At 54.8% G+C, this 15679-nt stretch overlaps 1 protein-coding gene across 1 annotated transcript in view; it reads right to left on the bottom strand.

Moving 5' to 3' along the window:
* Positions 1–15679, bottom strand: part of SREBF2 (sterol regulatory element binding transcription factor 2) — a 45139-nt gene that overhangs the window by 10806 nt on the left and 18654 nt on the right. Inside the window, exons 2-10 of the mRNA XM_036759533.1 lie at positions 14283–14735; positions 12794–12975; positions 12384–12530; positions 11769–11993; positions 10792–10906; positions 9863–10044; positions 5903–6095; positions 5051–5232; positions 2422–2698 (exon numbers count right to left, since the gene is read on the bottom strand). Coding sequence (XP_036615428.1) covers positions 2422–2698; positions 5051–5232; positions 5903–6095; positions 9863–10044; positions 10792–10906; positions 11769–11993; positions 12384–12530; positions 12794–12975; positions 14283–14735 — 1956 coding nt within the window. The remainder of the gene's footprint in view (positions 1–2421; positions 2699–5050; positions 5233–5902; positions 6096–9862; positions 10045–10791; positions 10907–11768; positions 11994–12383; positions 12531–12793; positions 12976–14282; positions 14736–15679) is intronic.

Here is a 15679-nt window from a genome sequence, read left to right as displayed (position 1 = left end):
GGCTCCCAGCCACGGCCACCCAAAGCCAATAGGCACAAAATCCAACATGTCCTAGTGCAGCTCCAAGAACATAGTGGTTGTGCCCCCTGGACAGAGTGGGTCATCTGGGTCTCCCCGGGGAGCATTTCCCTCTCATCAGAAGTCTTTGCTTGGGGACTAGATGAACCCTTACTGACAGCACTGCAAAGAAAGCTGCTGCCTTCCTGGGCAAACTGGCCTAGGCCAGGGGTCTGAACCTGGGGTCCAGAAACCGTTTTTAAACATTTTGGCAACCATGTTTTCTTTGCGATCTCATGTAATTTATTTCCTACCTCTGAAAACACGGCCCTGGGTTTCCCCAGGCAGCCAGAGGCCCATCCAGAGTGCAGACAAGGCCTGGATGCACAGAGGCCCCGGCCAAGCCTGAATTTTTAGGATTCCCTGGTTCCTGTCCCGGGGCTCTGACATCTCCACTTAGGTAACTATTCTTTAAGATGAGCTTTAATTCACTTCAATTCAAGCCCCTGGGTTACACTGGTGTTCTTGTGGAAGCCCTGAGGGCAGGGACTGCCTTTGGTCTTTCTTTGTATCCCCAGAGCTTGGTGTGGGGCCTGGCACACAGCAGGGGCTTAATAAAAGTTTACTGCCAGACAGAGGCTGCACAATGTATGCAGGCCCCAAGGCCCTTTCCACAGTTTTCATGGGATTCTAGAGCAGGAAACACGGGGATTTGAACCAACAAACCCGGGGTGGGGCCCAGTCCATGATTCCCCAAGGGAGGGCCCAGGAGCCAAACACTGCAGGGTACTGGCCACGTCTCCCCAAATGCCCCCAAATGCCAGGGGTCCTGGGCTAGACCACTGGGGTGGTCCCTGCCAAGCCTCTAGAAAGATCTCTGCGGGATCCTACCTGACCAGAGCTTTGTAGGAAGCCATTCTGGGGTACAGGGACCTTAGCAGGCCTGGCTCCCCTGGAGTCCTCCAGTCCCGGCCAAGTACTGCTCTGATCAGAAGCCCTGGGCCCCCCCACCCCCTGCCACGTACATGCAACCTAAAAAGGTTCACCAGACCTCCATTCATACAAACCTGCACACCTGTACACACATGTGAATACATACATATGTACCCGTGTGTATACACACACACTCTCTCTCTCTCTCTCAAATCCTGTCCCCAACTGTGAGTTTTCCCGCATGATCTGTCCTTGGTCCTCTCCTCTGCTGTCTTCACACTCTCTCATCTCTCCCAGGCTCCCCTGGGATTCACAAGCATCTCTAGGCACATCTCCAAGATCTAGAAATCCAGCCCCAGCATCTTCCCTAACCTTCCACACACAACACTATCTGCCCGCTGGACACCCCAAAGGCATTTTAAACTCAACCTGCCTTAAACAGAACCATCATCTCTCCCCCAAGCCCCTCCCACTTAAAGTCTGCGGTAAAACCTTGCCACTTCTGCCTTCCCGACACGCCTCCCATCCAGCCCCTCCTCTGGGCTCTCCCAGCTGCCGTCTCCATGGTCCCAGCCCTTGTCACCTCTCCCCTGGATCACTGCTGCAGCCTCCTGGCTGGCCTCCCTGCCTCCAGTCCCCCCACTTCAGTCCACCCTCCACCCGGCTACTAAAGGAACTCTCCTTAAGTACAGATCTGACCAAGTCATTCCCCTCCTATCACCTATGCTTAGTGTCTGCATCTGTAGCCAGACTGGCTCCACCTCCCGGCCTCACTGGACCTCCCCTCCCCTCCTGCGCCCTATGCTCCCACATGACACCCTGCTTCCCTCCTTGGAGACTTTGCCTGGGCTGTTCTCATGCCGGAATGCCCTCCCTCCCTGCGTCTCTTCCTCTTACACCTGTCACGCACCACCATCCATGTGACGTCTGTGCTGATCTCCTCCCTCTAAAACTACCATGTACTGAACTACTTGGTACATTTTGTATTTTTAACACAATATTTACTGTAGAACCTCATACATTATGTCAGTGTGTATCTGCTCTCTCCCCCATGAGAAGAGGAGAATGATTTCATCCCTTGTGTTCAGACGCACAGTGCCTGGCACACAACAGATACCCCTGGATGGACGACGCCTCCCAGCAAGCACGGGCCCAGAGCCACACGAATCAAACTCAGTGGCTGCAGCATCGGTCTTGCAGAAGGGGGCAGGGAGAAGGGTCTAATGCAGTAAGCATCACCTGACCAAGAGTCAGGGGGCTGGCACTACCCACAAGGCTGGGAGGGAACAAGCAAGACAGCAGGAAACTTCAAAAGTTCAACTCTGGCTGATCCTGGAGCTACCTGGTGTCAGGCAGGCAGGTGGGGAGCAGGAGGCCTTCCTACCCCAAGCTAGAAGCAGGACAAAGGGTGACAGCGGAGCTAGGATGGCGACCCACCAAGCCTCAGGAGAGGACCACCCCCAGCCCAGCCCCCTGCTGCCTCTGCCTGACCTGTGATGCGCAGCTGATGGAGCTTGTGGTAGGCCAAGGCGGCGTCCCGAGCACTGGTCTTTGCCTCGTCTTCAAAGCCGCCAGCGGCCACGGCTGCCCGGCGGCGCCTCTGCGAGACCTTCTTCAGCAGCCAGCGCACCAGCCTCAGCTTCTGCAGGCTGTATCGGATCACGTTCCAGGAGAGGCTGCAGGCCAGGTCCAGGTGGGAGGTGGGCAGTGTGCGGCCCAGGACAGACAGGCATGTCTGCAGGTTAGAGGCTGCTGCAGCAAAATCCCCCTGACAGAGCAGAAAAGACAAGACAGTATTGCCATCCCTAGTTTTCCCTTGGTGTTACTAAAGACCAATGGCAGAACTGCCCCATGCACTCCTCTGGGAGGGGAAGACAGCATAATGAGCTGTTTCCTCGCTAACAGGGTCACTGGGTATGTCAGGGAAACTCTGCCCCCTGCTCTCTCAACTTCAGGAGAGCCAAGAAGAGGAGGTGGGCTGGACGGCAGACTGGTGTGGTGGATTCACAAAAGAGCAATCATACTGAAGGGACATCTCTAGAGGCCGGAGTCTCCACAACTGAGCACAATGCCAGGCCCACAGCAGGTATCCGGTAAATGTTTACTGGATTGGGCCGGAGCCTTCCTCCACCATCTTCTAGATTATTAATGATGCGCATGAAGACACTGGCATCAAATTTAAAATCCTGCAAAGTCCAAAAAAGTCAACCACCCAAGCACAGAATGGAGGGGACCTGGCTGAGCAGAGGAGAGGGCCCATCCATCGTGAGCTCAAGGCAGCTTGGTGCTGTGTATGCAGTGCGGGCTTTGGAATCAATACCCAAGTTTGACCCTACCACCTGTGTGACCCATTTATTGGACGGACCCGAGGCCAAAAGGTGGGGACTGCAGGGATGTAGATCTTGGCTCCAAGGATAAAAGAGCTTTCTAAGGAATGGATTCAGAGAAACCTGGGAAGACTTATGTGAACCCACGCAGGGGGCAGTGAGCAGAACCAGAAAAACAGTGACAACGCCAGTGTCAAGACAAGACTTAGAATCTCTGGTCAATGCAATAACCAAAAGCAAGACTCCACCGGACCAATGATGAAGCAGGCAACAGCGGAGAGATGGGCTCAAGACGAAGGAGACATTTCTTGGACACAGCCAAAAGTGGGAATTTGTTTTTGCTTGACTATGAATATAATAAATATAAGCTCCCACCCCTTTTTAAATGGAGAATAGGTAAGAGGGGAAGAAAATAAATTTTCAGTTGAAAAACAATTTTAACTAAAAGAAAAAAAAGAACTTTCTTATAAACTCGGTGAGAACTGTCCGGCAATTAAATAGGCTGCCTAGTTAGGCAGTGAGCTCTCCATTACTGCGGGATATCTAGGGCTGGACACTTGGAGGGATCTGGTACTGAGGAAGGCGATTCAGACTAGAATAACTGTTCCCTGCCTCAGGGCTCCAAGAAAAGCCCCTACCAAGGACTCTGATGATACGGCTATGTAATGTGAGAGGAAATTCAGATCACCAAAGGTCCTGACTCCAAGACTTCAGACCCCGCCGCCTCAGGGCCCAGGTCATGCAATTTAAAAGGCCTAAACTCTGGCTGCAAAACTGGAAACAAAAGGGGTAGATGTTTCATTCCATTAATGCAGAAGAATATTATTGTGACAAAAGAGACCATTTCAGAGCAAATGTAGATGCCTTGTATGAACTGAAGCAGAGAGGTGAGAAAGCCCTGGAGAGCCACTGACACAATGCCTCATGGGAAGGATGGAAGAGCACAGATCAAGGCAGTGACCACACTGTGTCCAGCACGTTAAGTGAGAGGCCCAAAGACAAGGGCCAAGAGCAACCGGCATGTGGATTCTTACAAGGGAGGGCTTGACTTTTCTTTTGGGGGTTAGCGACAAGGTCAAGGACTGGACCTGTGGTTTCACTGGTGTACAAGGGAACTTCCAGGCATGGAAAGCCCCTCCACCAATGCAGCTTAACACCTTCCTTGAGTCTCAGAGAGTTGCCCAGAGTAGTGAGAGGCAGAAGTGGACTCCAGGTCTTCCTGGCTTTGAAGCCAGCTCTGCCTCTGGGGTCATAATGACACTAAAAAAGTGAATCACAAAAAATAAACAGAAGGAAGCAGAAGGAGGTTCCCCCAGGACAGAAACAAGCCCAGTGATGCTGGAACTACCACCAGGCTAGAGTGAATCCCACATATAAACGGTGCAATTCAGAGGAGCAGAGTTTCATACACAATCCCCTTGTCTGTGTCCTTGGTATACCGAAATGTTCAAGGTCATTGATTTTTATACTCATACTTTAACAAGAAAATTTAAAAAAACTCCAGCCACCCACGGCATGACCTTGGGGTGCTCTTTTCCCCATCTTGAGCAGGAGCTGGGTGAGCTCTGCTCACTAAGTAATGGGGACACAAAGGGGCAGTCTGGGCTGGTTCCAGAGAGGATTCTATCACTGGGGGCCCAGGCCTGAAGCTCCCTCTACCACATGCTCTGGCGCTCAGTCTTGGCCTGGGGCCTGCCCAAGCCGCCCATCCAGCATAGATCAGAGGACAGAGATGAACCTGTATCTGTAAAAGGCCCTCAAGATGACTTGGAGCTGAGGAGGGGATAACGCACCCTGGCCAGGTCCAGGTCAGCCTGCTTGCGATGGCGCCAGAACGTGACCGAGGTTTGTGAGTGCATCCGGATGACAGGCTCCCCGTGCACCAGCAGCTTGATGAAGACGCTCAGGACAATTGTGCCATTTAAGAACCACAGGAGAAGGGTGGGGAACATCCAGTCAAACCAGCCACCAGCACCTGGGGAGTGAGGGTGAAGAAAGGGACTTTGACTCCAGAGAGACAAAGACTGGCATAGTGAGGCCCAGCTGCACCTAGACAGGAAAAGTCCAGCTCGAGAGTGGAAGCTCATCCACCTCTTGACAGAGGGGGAAACTGAGGCCCAGAGAAAAACAGCAAATTTTCCAAGCTGCAAAGGTGAGGCAGCCCCAGGGAGCCTCCAGACTGTCCAAGCAGAAGCGTCAACCAGGACAGTGCTCACCCCCCTGTGGGCTCCTCAGGAGGCTCAGGGGAGGGAATGAGCAAAGCTGCCGCCTGAAACAAAACCACAAGGCTGGGAGAGAAGGTGACCAAATACCCATAGCTTACCCCAACTATACCTCCAGTACTGGGGGACACTGTCTGCTCCCACTGTCATCTCTCCAGAGCCCAGCCCACAGGGTCAGGCTTCTAAGTTCTCACCAGGTCAGCAAGGAAAATGGAGAAAAAGGAGCATGCCTCCACCCAAGCCTCCCCCCACCCCCGCGTCCCCCCGCCCCCAAGTTCATCCTGCCCTGGGGCTTCTGCTCATCACCAGCCTTGTGTGGACAAATAGCCAGGGTCAGCCCAGGCCTCGGGTTTGGCCACAGACTTAAGGTTGGACAGAGGGCTCTCATGAGGTCAGGGGCAACCCCTCTGGGCAGTGTCCCACCTGAATCAAAGGAAAGGATGCTTCGGCTCGAGCCCCCAGGCGCCGGCTGGCCAGAACTGTGGGCCCCTCCCCATTCCAGCAGCGATGTCAGAGGGTTGAAGGAGAGACACAGACAGGTGAGCATGCAGAGCAGGATCCGAGAGCGGTCCACCATGCCCAGCGCCACTGGCGGAGAGTCGGGCTCATCTTTCACCTTCGACACACACAAAGAAGGCCGGGAAGAATCCACAAGGTCAAGTCCCAAACCCGTTTGGAGCCTCCGTAATACAACCTGAGGTCACCTGGCATCCTAGCAACGGCTGTCCTATGTGCACGTCACGATGTTTTTAGTGCAGTCAATGAGAACAGCTCAGATTTCTAAAGCACCTCATGTACCATGTAAATCTCAGAGCCCTCCTGGATCTGGACGACGAATAACCCGGTGGGGCAGGGACTCCCTCAGAGGACGGACAGATGGCTGCTTGGCCCAGGGTGGCCTCCAAGCTCAGGGTGCTGCCTCTGCCCTGAATACCATTTCACTTTACATACCAGGACAGTGACTCAGAGGAGAGACAAGTGCTCATACCAGGGGAGGGCAAGCCTGGCTCTCCTCTCCCACCCCCATCTCACCCAGGGCCACTTTCCCAGCAACTGCCATGCACAGGTACTCAAGGGCACCTCAATCCTTCTCTCTACCTCTGGCTCTCCTACGGGGGCTCATTTCCCCCATTAGAACGTAAGCTCTGTGATGGCAGGGACTATCTCATGTTACTTATATTTGTACTGTCAGTGCCCAGCACACTGTAAGCACTTAACTTCTTTCTATTTATCTATCTATCTGTCCGTCCATCCGTCTGTATATCCATCCATCCACCTGTCACGTAGATACCTGTCTCTCTATTCTTCTACCTATCCATCCATCTATCCACTTGTCTATCTATTCATCTATCCATCCATCCATCCATCGCCACCCACCTCTGTCCGTCCATCCATCCATCCATCTCTGTCCATCCATCCATCCATCCATCGCCACCCACCTCTGTCCATCCGTCCATCCATCTATCCATCCATCCATCCATCGCCACCCACCTCTGTCCGTCCGTCCGTCCGTCCATCCATCCATCCATCCATCCATCCATCCATCCATCGCCATCCACCTCTGACTGTCCATCCATCGCCATCCACCTCTGCCTGTCCATCCGTCCCTCCATCCATCCATTGCCATCCACCTCTGTCCATCCATCCATCCACCTACCTTTCCTGCTTCCTTCCATTCACTTACCAAGAACAGAGAGAAGAGACGCCCCCAAATCTCAGCAGGCCCAGGGCCAGGCAGGGCCACATCCTAAATCCCTCGGCATGACAGCTTGAACCTGATCATCTCACCCCCAGACCCTGGCTCTGGGTTTCCTTGGGTGTTCTTTAACATAACTGCATTATTTAGATCCTGTTTCAAGCTGTTTCTCTGCAGTACAGTGGATAGCGCTAAGCTCGTGGCTCAAGAGGCCCATTTCCAACATTTACTGGCCAAGTCACTGGACAACTCAGGCCCTATTTTCTCATCTGTAAAATGGGGATAACCGTTCTCAGGTTGCCCATGCCTTCACAGGGTCTTTGGGAGGAATGCAGCTTGCCCCTGAAAGTGCCAAATAAATGTGAGCCCTGCTTTTTAGAAGGATGGCAGGACTGACTTGGGGATGATCCAGGCCCTCTCCATGGGTGTAGACCACCACCTATCTACGCCTTAACAGATGATCCTCACGAAATGCTAGGGTCAAAGAAAGAAGCCAGAGCCCCTCCCATCAAGGGTCACGGTGGCTATCAAACACCAGCCACACAGGTGACTAGAGATCTTTCCAAATGCACCCTGTCATGACAGCCCTCAAGGCCTCAGGGTCCCTTTGGTGCTAGGTCAAGGCAGCGGCTGACCCAAATTAAAAGAAAACTGCCTTTCTCTCCATCATGCATTTGGAGAAACCCAAGTTGGGAAGGAAGGATGTGGTTGGCCTCAAGCCACCTAGAGGGGGGCTGAAATGACCAGGCCTCCTCAGCCAAGTCCTCTCAATGAATGGCTTTCAATATTTCACAGCCTATGAAGCCCCTTCAAAAATTACCTTTACTCCTCAGAATCCTTGTTGAAGCAACTTACAGGGATGATTTTGAGAAAAAAAGCATTTTTTAAAAATCCGAATTTGCCAAGTTACAGTTTATTTAATGAGACTTCTGTGCCCAACCTCAAAGGAATGATTTTGTTAAAAAATGTTCTAGGGGCAGCTAGGTGGCACAGTGAGTAGAGCGCCAGCCCTAGAGTCAGGAGGACCTGAGTTCAAATCTGACCTCAGACATTTGACACATGTACTAGCTGTGTGACCCTGGGCAAGTCACTTAACCCCAATTGCCCTGCCTCCCCAAAAAATGTTCTAAAGGGAAATTGAGGTAGTTTGAAATGCTAACTTAGCTGCCATTATCTCAATGTAGCCTGAGCCCCTGGGGTGCCCTCTGAGCCCCAAAAGACAGTCCAACAACAATCTCCCCTCCTTCTAGGTCACTCTACTCAGCCACCTCGATGAGGGCCGTCTTCTTTGCTTCTGCCCTTGGTTTTAAGGTTTTCTATTAGATTGCAAACTGGACTGGCAAGGCCCATTACTGACTATCCAGAGGCCTGAAGCAGGCCCATCTCCATTGCTGGCCCACCAGGGCTCCCCAGTGGCCAGCATGTCCCTGCTTCCTCTGTGGGACACTTAATCTGACAGACAAGCCCTTTAGCCAGACCTGGCAAAGCCCTGGAGACCACAACCCCTTTTCTCTCTTCTCCCTCGAGGATGTGGTTAATCCTAGCAGACCACAGACAGAGCTAGAGAGGATGCCCCATGCTTTAGAGGCAAGGGGCTGGAAGCCCAGAGTGAAAGAGATGGGCCCCACCAAGGTGGGACAGTGCATAGGAAACCAGGTCCTCTGGCTCCAAACACAAGGCTGCCCTCATGCCCAACAAGCGTCACTCATGAGCACATCCTGCCACGCCAATGGTCCCTGGGCATCCTAAAGGCTAAGACAGACCTGGCCCTGTGGAGGGCACTGTCCTATGACATGTGCCCTGCTGTTAGCCAGGCTTGCATCATCTTCAGCTGCACATTTCCCCAGGTTTGTCTCTACCTTCCCCCATCCCTTGTCTACACCCCTTTCTCAGCTGCTGCCCAAGCCTGTGCCACCCATAGCTGCTCTCCAATGCTCCCTCTGTACTTCCCCAGGCTTGTCTGTACCTTCCCCCACCTCTTGTCTACACCCCCTTCTTGGCAGTCCTGCAGTCATGAGCCTCATTCAGGCCCCCACTGCCACTGGAGCACAAGCCTGCAGCGCACCCTTCCCAAGGGCCTCTGCTGCCAAGATTTCTCTAATGTACACATCTGCCCTAGTCACTCACCACTCAGCTCCAGCGGCTGCCTATTACCACCAGGACCAACCCAGAACTCCTCTGTCTGTCCGGCATGTGAAGCTTTTCCTAACCTGACTCTTCCTTTCAAGCCTTCTTGTGCCTGATGCTGTCCTCCACAAACTCTACGCTCCAGAGATGCTGCTGGCCTATTTGCAGTTGCTTGAACATCTGCATCTCCGGCCTCCGTGCCTTTCCCTGGCTGCCACCCTGCCTGGTAAGCCCTCTCTCCTCACCTCTGGCTCCTTAACTTCCCTGGCTTCCTGTAAGACTCAGCTCCGTCCGTGTTCTGCAGGGGCCTTCCCTGGTGCTCCCAGCTGCTAAGGCCTCCCCCTCAGATGCTTTTCTGTCCACTCTAGGTGTTCTGCATGGGCACAGCTGCTTGCATGGCCTCTCCCTTACTGGAACGTGAGTGTCTGGCAGATGAGTGGCATGCTTGCTGCCTTTCTTTGCACCCCCAGCCCTTAGCACACTGCTTGGCGACCTCACCCACATTCTTATCATTCACTTTCTCTTTCCCTCCCCTCTTCCCTCCCAGCCCCTCTTCTTACCTTAGCATCATCTAGCAAAGGACTCCCTGGCTCTGAATCGATAGAGTAAGGGGAGAAGCCTGCTTGGGACCCTGAATCGGAGGCGGGGGGAGACATCAACAGGACATTCTGGTTGAAGTCATCCAGCTTCATGTCAACATCAGTGTCCACCAGGCTGCCCAGGTCAATGCCCTTCAGGAGTTCTGCAGGGAGAGAAGCAGAGGTGGGCCATGAACAGCCTGCTCCTCTCATCTTGTTCCCCTTCACAACCCACCCTCACTGTGCTGAGACACCCGTGGGACACAACAGGCACCTGCATGGGACCCTCTGCCTCACAAGCACTGGATAAGCAAAATCACAGAACCTTGGGGCCAGAAGGAGCTCCAGGGATCCCCAAGCCTCCACCCCCTTCTACACCACCCCGGACCCATAGTCATCCAGCCTCCACTAGAGGACCCCGGGGAGGCCACTCACTCCCCCATCTCTCAGCGGAAATCTCTGCCTCTGCAACTTCACTCACTCTCTTGTCTGGCCCTCTGGGGCCAAGCAGAATACATCTACAGGGGGTGGGGGTGGGGGGTCTTTTAGTAAAAATTAGTATTACGTGTTTCTTGATTAGCAAAAGCCTGCCCTATGCCCATCCCCCAGCCCCTCCGCTGAGGTAGGAAAAAAACCAAACCCCCTGTTATAATCAGAGTTGAGCGCCATGTTCACCCTGGCCACGTCCGAGAGACCCTGGCTCACTCCATCGCCACCAGCTGGTGAGGCTATGGGCCCCACCTCAGAACCCCGTCTTTAACACACAGGACAGCAAAGGGAACTACAACAGTGAAAGCCCCCGAAAGTCCCCGCCCCTCCCAGGCTCAGGAGCCCCAGCCTAAGCCCTTCCACAGGCCAGGTCTCTGCCTTCGTGCTCCCTGGAGGCTCCACGGAACAATGACCTTACTTACTGGTTTTCTGATTGGCCAGCTTCAATACCATGTTCTCCTGCCGTAGCTTGTGATTAGCCTGCTGCAGGTACTTAATGTAATCGATGGCCTTCCTCAGCACCCCAGACTTGTGCATCTACAGCGAGTGGACACAGATAGAGGGGCAGTGAAGAGTCAGCCCGCGGCGGGGCAGGCAGGGCACAGGACCATCTGGGGAGGTGGGGAGGTCAGGGTCAAGAACCTTTATGATTCCAGGGCTACAATTCTGAAAAGCACCCTCTCCTACAAAGGAGGAGGATCCTCGTGCCAGAACAGAAAGGCCCTTCAGAAGCCATGCAGCCCAACCCCCTCCTTTGAGAGAGACCCAGGGAGACATGACTTGTCCAAGGTCACACAGGCAGTAGGGGCAGAGCTGGGATTTGAACTCAGGTCCCCTCAGACTCTAAATCCGGGGGCCCTTGCCCTACACTAGGCATGCTGTTTTCTCAGAGCACAAGCTTTCTTGATTCCTAAGAAGCATCATTTAAGAACCAAAAATGTGGATCAGCTAAGTCATAGGAAGCAAATTCTGCATCTTTCCCACAGGTGCCCAAGCCACAGGCAGTGAGTGAGGGGACCTTGTCTGTGCTGTCCAGAGCCCAGCCAGCCTGAAGGCTAGCCCCCTGCGAGCAGCAGGCATCTGATCCTGAAGCCCCCAGAGACACAGACGTACAAGTCCTCAGCTTGGACATCACCACTGACACACCGGCAGCACCAACCAAAGGACAGGGCATGGCTCGGCTCCCTGCGCTATGGAGACGAGGGCAGAAGGACAGCATCCTGAAGCCCCCAGAGACGCAGACGTCCAAGTGCTCTGCTTGGACATTGCCACTGACACACCAGAGGCACCGACCAAGGGGCGGGCACGGCTCAGCTCCCTGTGCTAGCTATGGACACAACGGAAGCCGGGGCAGAAGGACGGTGCCCTGAAGCCCCCACACACCCCCGCCTCGCCGCACCTTGGCATCTGTCCCCATGACCAGGTCCTTGAGCTCGATGATCTTGTCATTAATGGATGATCGGTAGCGCTTCTCGATGATGTTGTGGGTGGTCCTTCTCTCCCCTTCCTTGGGGGGCTCTGGCTGCTTGACACCCCCAGGCACCTGTTTGATGGGCATCTTCTCCTGCCCCACCATCACAGGCATGGTGGTGAGGATGGTCCCGCTGCCACCACTGACCAGTGTCTGAAACACAGGAAACATGAAGCCAGGCCCCGTGCAGTACAGCACATGCCCCGGGGGGCCCCCCATTAAGGGTGAACTCTTGTGCCCTTGACCCATGAAGGCAGCCAGGAGCTGCTGCCATTCATCTCCTCCTCTGATCCTCTCCCAGAGCCCCTTTTAGCTTGGGGAGTTATAGACGCGCCTGTGACACACACAAGGGCACCCTACCTGCGTGATCCCCAAGAGGCCCTCCCTATGGGGGGGTCCCATCGATCTCCCCCCACTGCATGGAAAGACAGGCCCCAGGTCAGGGTGGGGGGGCCCTAGATTCAGAGACAGAAGGGTCAGCTCGGAGAAGGGAGAAGGGTGGCAGAGCCAACCTCTGAGGACAAGCACAGGAAAGGCACTTACAGGGACCTGGAGGGCCGTGGTCTGAATGGGCGTGGTGAGAGCCGTGAGGGCCGGGTTCTGTACCGCCGCCATGACCGGGCTGCCATCGGTTTTCAGCGTGGTCAAGACGAGTGAGTCCGTCTTAATGATCTGAGGCTGCACCAGGACCTGCACAGGGAACAAATACAAGGAGGACGAGGCCAGAGGGGGCCTTTCTGCCAGGCTGACCAGAAACTAGCCTGTCTGTCTCCGCAGTGCCGAGCACAAAAGAGATGTTTAATAAATGCCTGCTTGTGGACTCAATTGAGCCCAGCTTCCCCAACTCTATCCCTACCCCCAGGCTGTTCCGTGCACACTTCTTCAGGGACTCAGGATTAGTGGAGAGGCTCCTCTAACCCAGCTCCACCCCAACACCCCCATGGAGCGCTTACCGGAACCTGCTGAACCTGAGGAGTGGCGACTGTCTGCACGGTCGCTGGTGCCAGGGTCTGAATGGTGCCATTGGCGGCCTGGGTCAGCACCCTCTGGGCCTGCACTGTCTGCACCTGCTGCTGGATGGTGACCGGCTGCACCTGAGAGGATGTCACCAGGCTCGGCACTTGAGGCTGTAGGACTTGGGGAAGAGAGAAGAGAAACACAAAGGAAACGTGAGCACCGTCAGCAGAGGATGGAGCTCGCCAGCACACTGCCAGCTCCCTGCCTCCTGCCAAAGACAAATGTGGCTGTTTACATGCAGGCCAACATCACAGGGGCACCCCGTAAGGAACACGTGCACTCCAGAGGGTTACTACAGACAGTTTCATCACTGTGGCCTCACTCCCTGCATCTACTAGGTTAACCCTCTGCTTCCAGGATGGAGGGAGCATTTTGGGAGAATGTCCCAGCTCTTGGGGTCCCTTTGGACCCCAGGAGGCTCTGCCCAGACCTTTTGAGCCAGTCCTGAGCTCCCCACTGGTCGGGAGAAAAGTGTGAAAGGATGGAGTGAAGTCTTTCCTGAGTGGGACAAGGTGCAAGTGGTTAAGAGCCAGGTGCTGATGTGGTGATATGGCAGGGAAATCCCCAGGTCAAGCCCAAGTTTTCACTGCCTGTGTTTTTGCCTGCTTCACAGTCTGAAGGAAAGAAGACTGAACTTGGCATTAGCCACAAGATCCTGCCTCCACCACTGACGACCTGAGGCAGGCAGGCATGCCCTCTCTGGGCCTCAGTTTCTTCTTCTGTCAAATGATGGCCCTCGATCTGTGATCCCACAGCTGGCAGTTCAGATTGATCGAGGCATCCCTGAACCACAGTAAGGTTTTAAAACAGGATCACAGACCTTCCAGGCCCTTCACCTGGCAGAGGAGGTGGTGGCTCTGGGCCTTGGCCCTCACTTTGGAGCTGGGCTCTTCCCCCTGCCTCCTGCCACCACCAGGAGATTCTTAGTGTCCCTACCCCTGGACGCTCATTTGTCATTCAATGCAGTGGAAGCCAGGAGGAGCCTAGAGTCAGGGAAGGTGTCGATGGTGGTGGCTCCGACTCTGGCTGGCCCCGCATGACCCTGGCAAGTCACCTCCACCTCGACAGAATGCAATGGAAAAGCACCAATTGCGTGCCCCCAGTGTGCCAAGCATTGTGCTCCCCATGTAAGGTATGACAGGTACGTATGACGGGTCCTGCCCTCTGGGTGCTTCCACTCTAACAGGGCTGACCCAGGAGGGCCGGTCATCTCTGCAGCTGCCTCACGAGGGTCGTGTGTGCTGGTTGTGACTGCTTGGTCGTGACCCCACGCACAATGAAGGACACTCCGGGGAGCCTGTGAACTTGTTTGGGACTGGGTGGTTGGGTAACATTTGGATGACTGCATTACATGGCAGTAGGCTTCCATGCAGACTGACTGCCCCGCCCCGCTGGCACACCTCACCGGCACCTCCTCCGAATTACCTTGGAAGCTGGTGGCCGAGTTCTGGTACAGGAGGGGCTGCTGGATGATCCTAGTCTGTGGGGCCGTGCTGAAGGTTGGGGTGATCATCACAGTCTGCTGTTGCAGCTGGGGCTGGGGCTGGGGCTGTAGGCGGGGCTGGAGCAGGGGCGCGGCCCGAGGAGGGGTAGACACTGGGGCAGCGGGGGCTTTGATCTGCACAGGCGGAGTCTGAGGGAAGGACGCTGATGCTGCTGCTGCCCCTGCTGTCGATGTCGCCACCATCGGTGCCTGGTTGTAGGGCCGTGACGAGGGGCTCTCCAAGGTGGCACTGGCATTGGCACCAGCGTTGGTGCTGGCATTGGCACTGGTGCCAGGACTGCTCCCGCTGCCTCCTGGGAAAGCTCCGCTACAAAGCTGATCAGAGAAGAGGTCTGGGAACTCTCCCACCTGGCCGCTGACAAACTGGAGCATCTCTGTGAACAAAACAGACAGAAGTCGTGTTTAATGTGGCCATCAACGGCTAGAAACAGAGGCACAGGGGGAAAACAAAGCCACTTTCCCAAAGACCCACGATGGCTCAGTGGACAGAGCACCAGTCCTGGTATCAGGAGAACCCGAGTTCAAATCCAGCCTCAGGTATTTGCCGACTGGGTGGACCTGGGCAAGTCCCTCACCCACTGCCTGCCTCAGTTTCCCCATCTGTAAAATGGAGATCATAACAGCACCTCCCTCCCAAGGCTGCTCTGAGGATCAAATCAGACCACTATAAAGTGCTGAGCTCATGGCCTGGTGTACGCTGAGTCTTACAGAAATGTTAACTATAATTATCGTTACGCACTCACTCAAACATCAGGGAGAGGCCGGTGGCAGAGCCTGAAACAGTACAACACTCATACACTAAGAGCAGGAAGAGGCCTCACCCGGTCCAATCCCCTGGCTCTAGAGGGGAAAATGAGGCCAGGAAGGGACTTGCCCAAGGAGTCACAGCTCCTTAGTCAGGGCAGCGCAGGCGGCAGCAGGGCATAAAGACCACCCTCTAGCAGAATGAGCACTGGGCCCTGCGCCAAGCACTCGCCAACTGTGGATCTGGGCAGGTCATCAAACTCTAGGGGAAGAAGCCTTCTCATCTGTAAAAGGGGATAATAAACCCAATATGGCCCTAGTTCAGAGTTACTCTAAGGGAACTGCTTCACAGGCCTTAAAGGAATTCGTTATTGACTATGGTCATTATGCCACATTGGCCCCCTGAGCCCCACCCCAGCTGGCTCCTTCTCTGTCCTCCCAGGCCACTCCCCACACCAGGCCCGGAGCCTCAGCTCCAAGCTCCCCAAGCTCTGGAATCCCCCCTCTCCTGTGCTCTGTCCCGGGGAGCCCTGGGCCCAAAGCGCCCCCTTGCACCCCCTCCCCCTTCTCATAC

Source organism: Trichosurus vulpecula, chromosome 5 (assembly GCF_011100635.1).
Source record: "Trichosurus vulpecula isolate mTriVul1 chromosome 5, mTriVul1.pri, whole genome shotgun sequence".
NCBI lineage: Eukaryota > Metazoa > Chordata > Mammalia > Diprotodontia > Phalangeridae > Trichosurus > Trichosurus vulpecula.
This window is presented reverse-complemented; position numbering and strand designations above follow the sequence as displayed.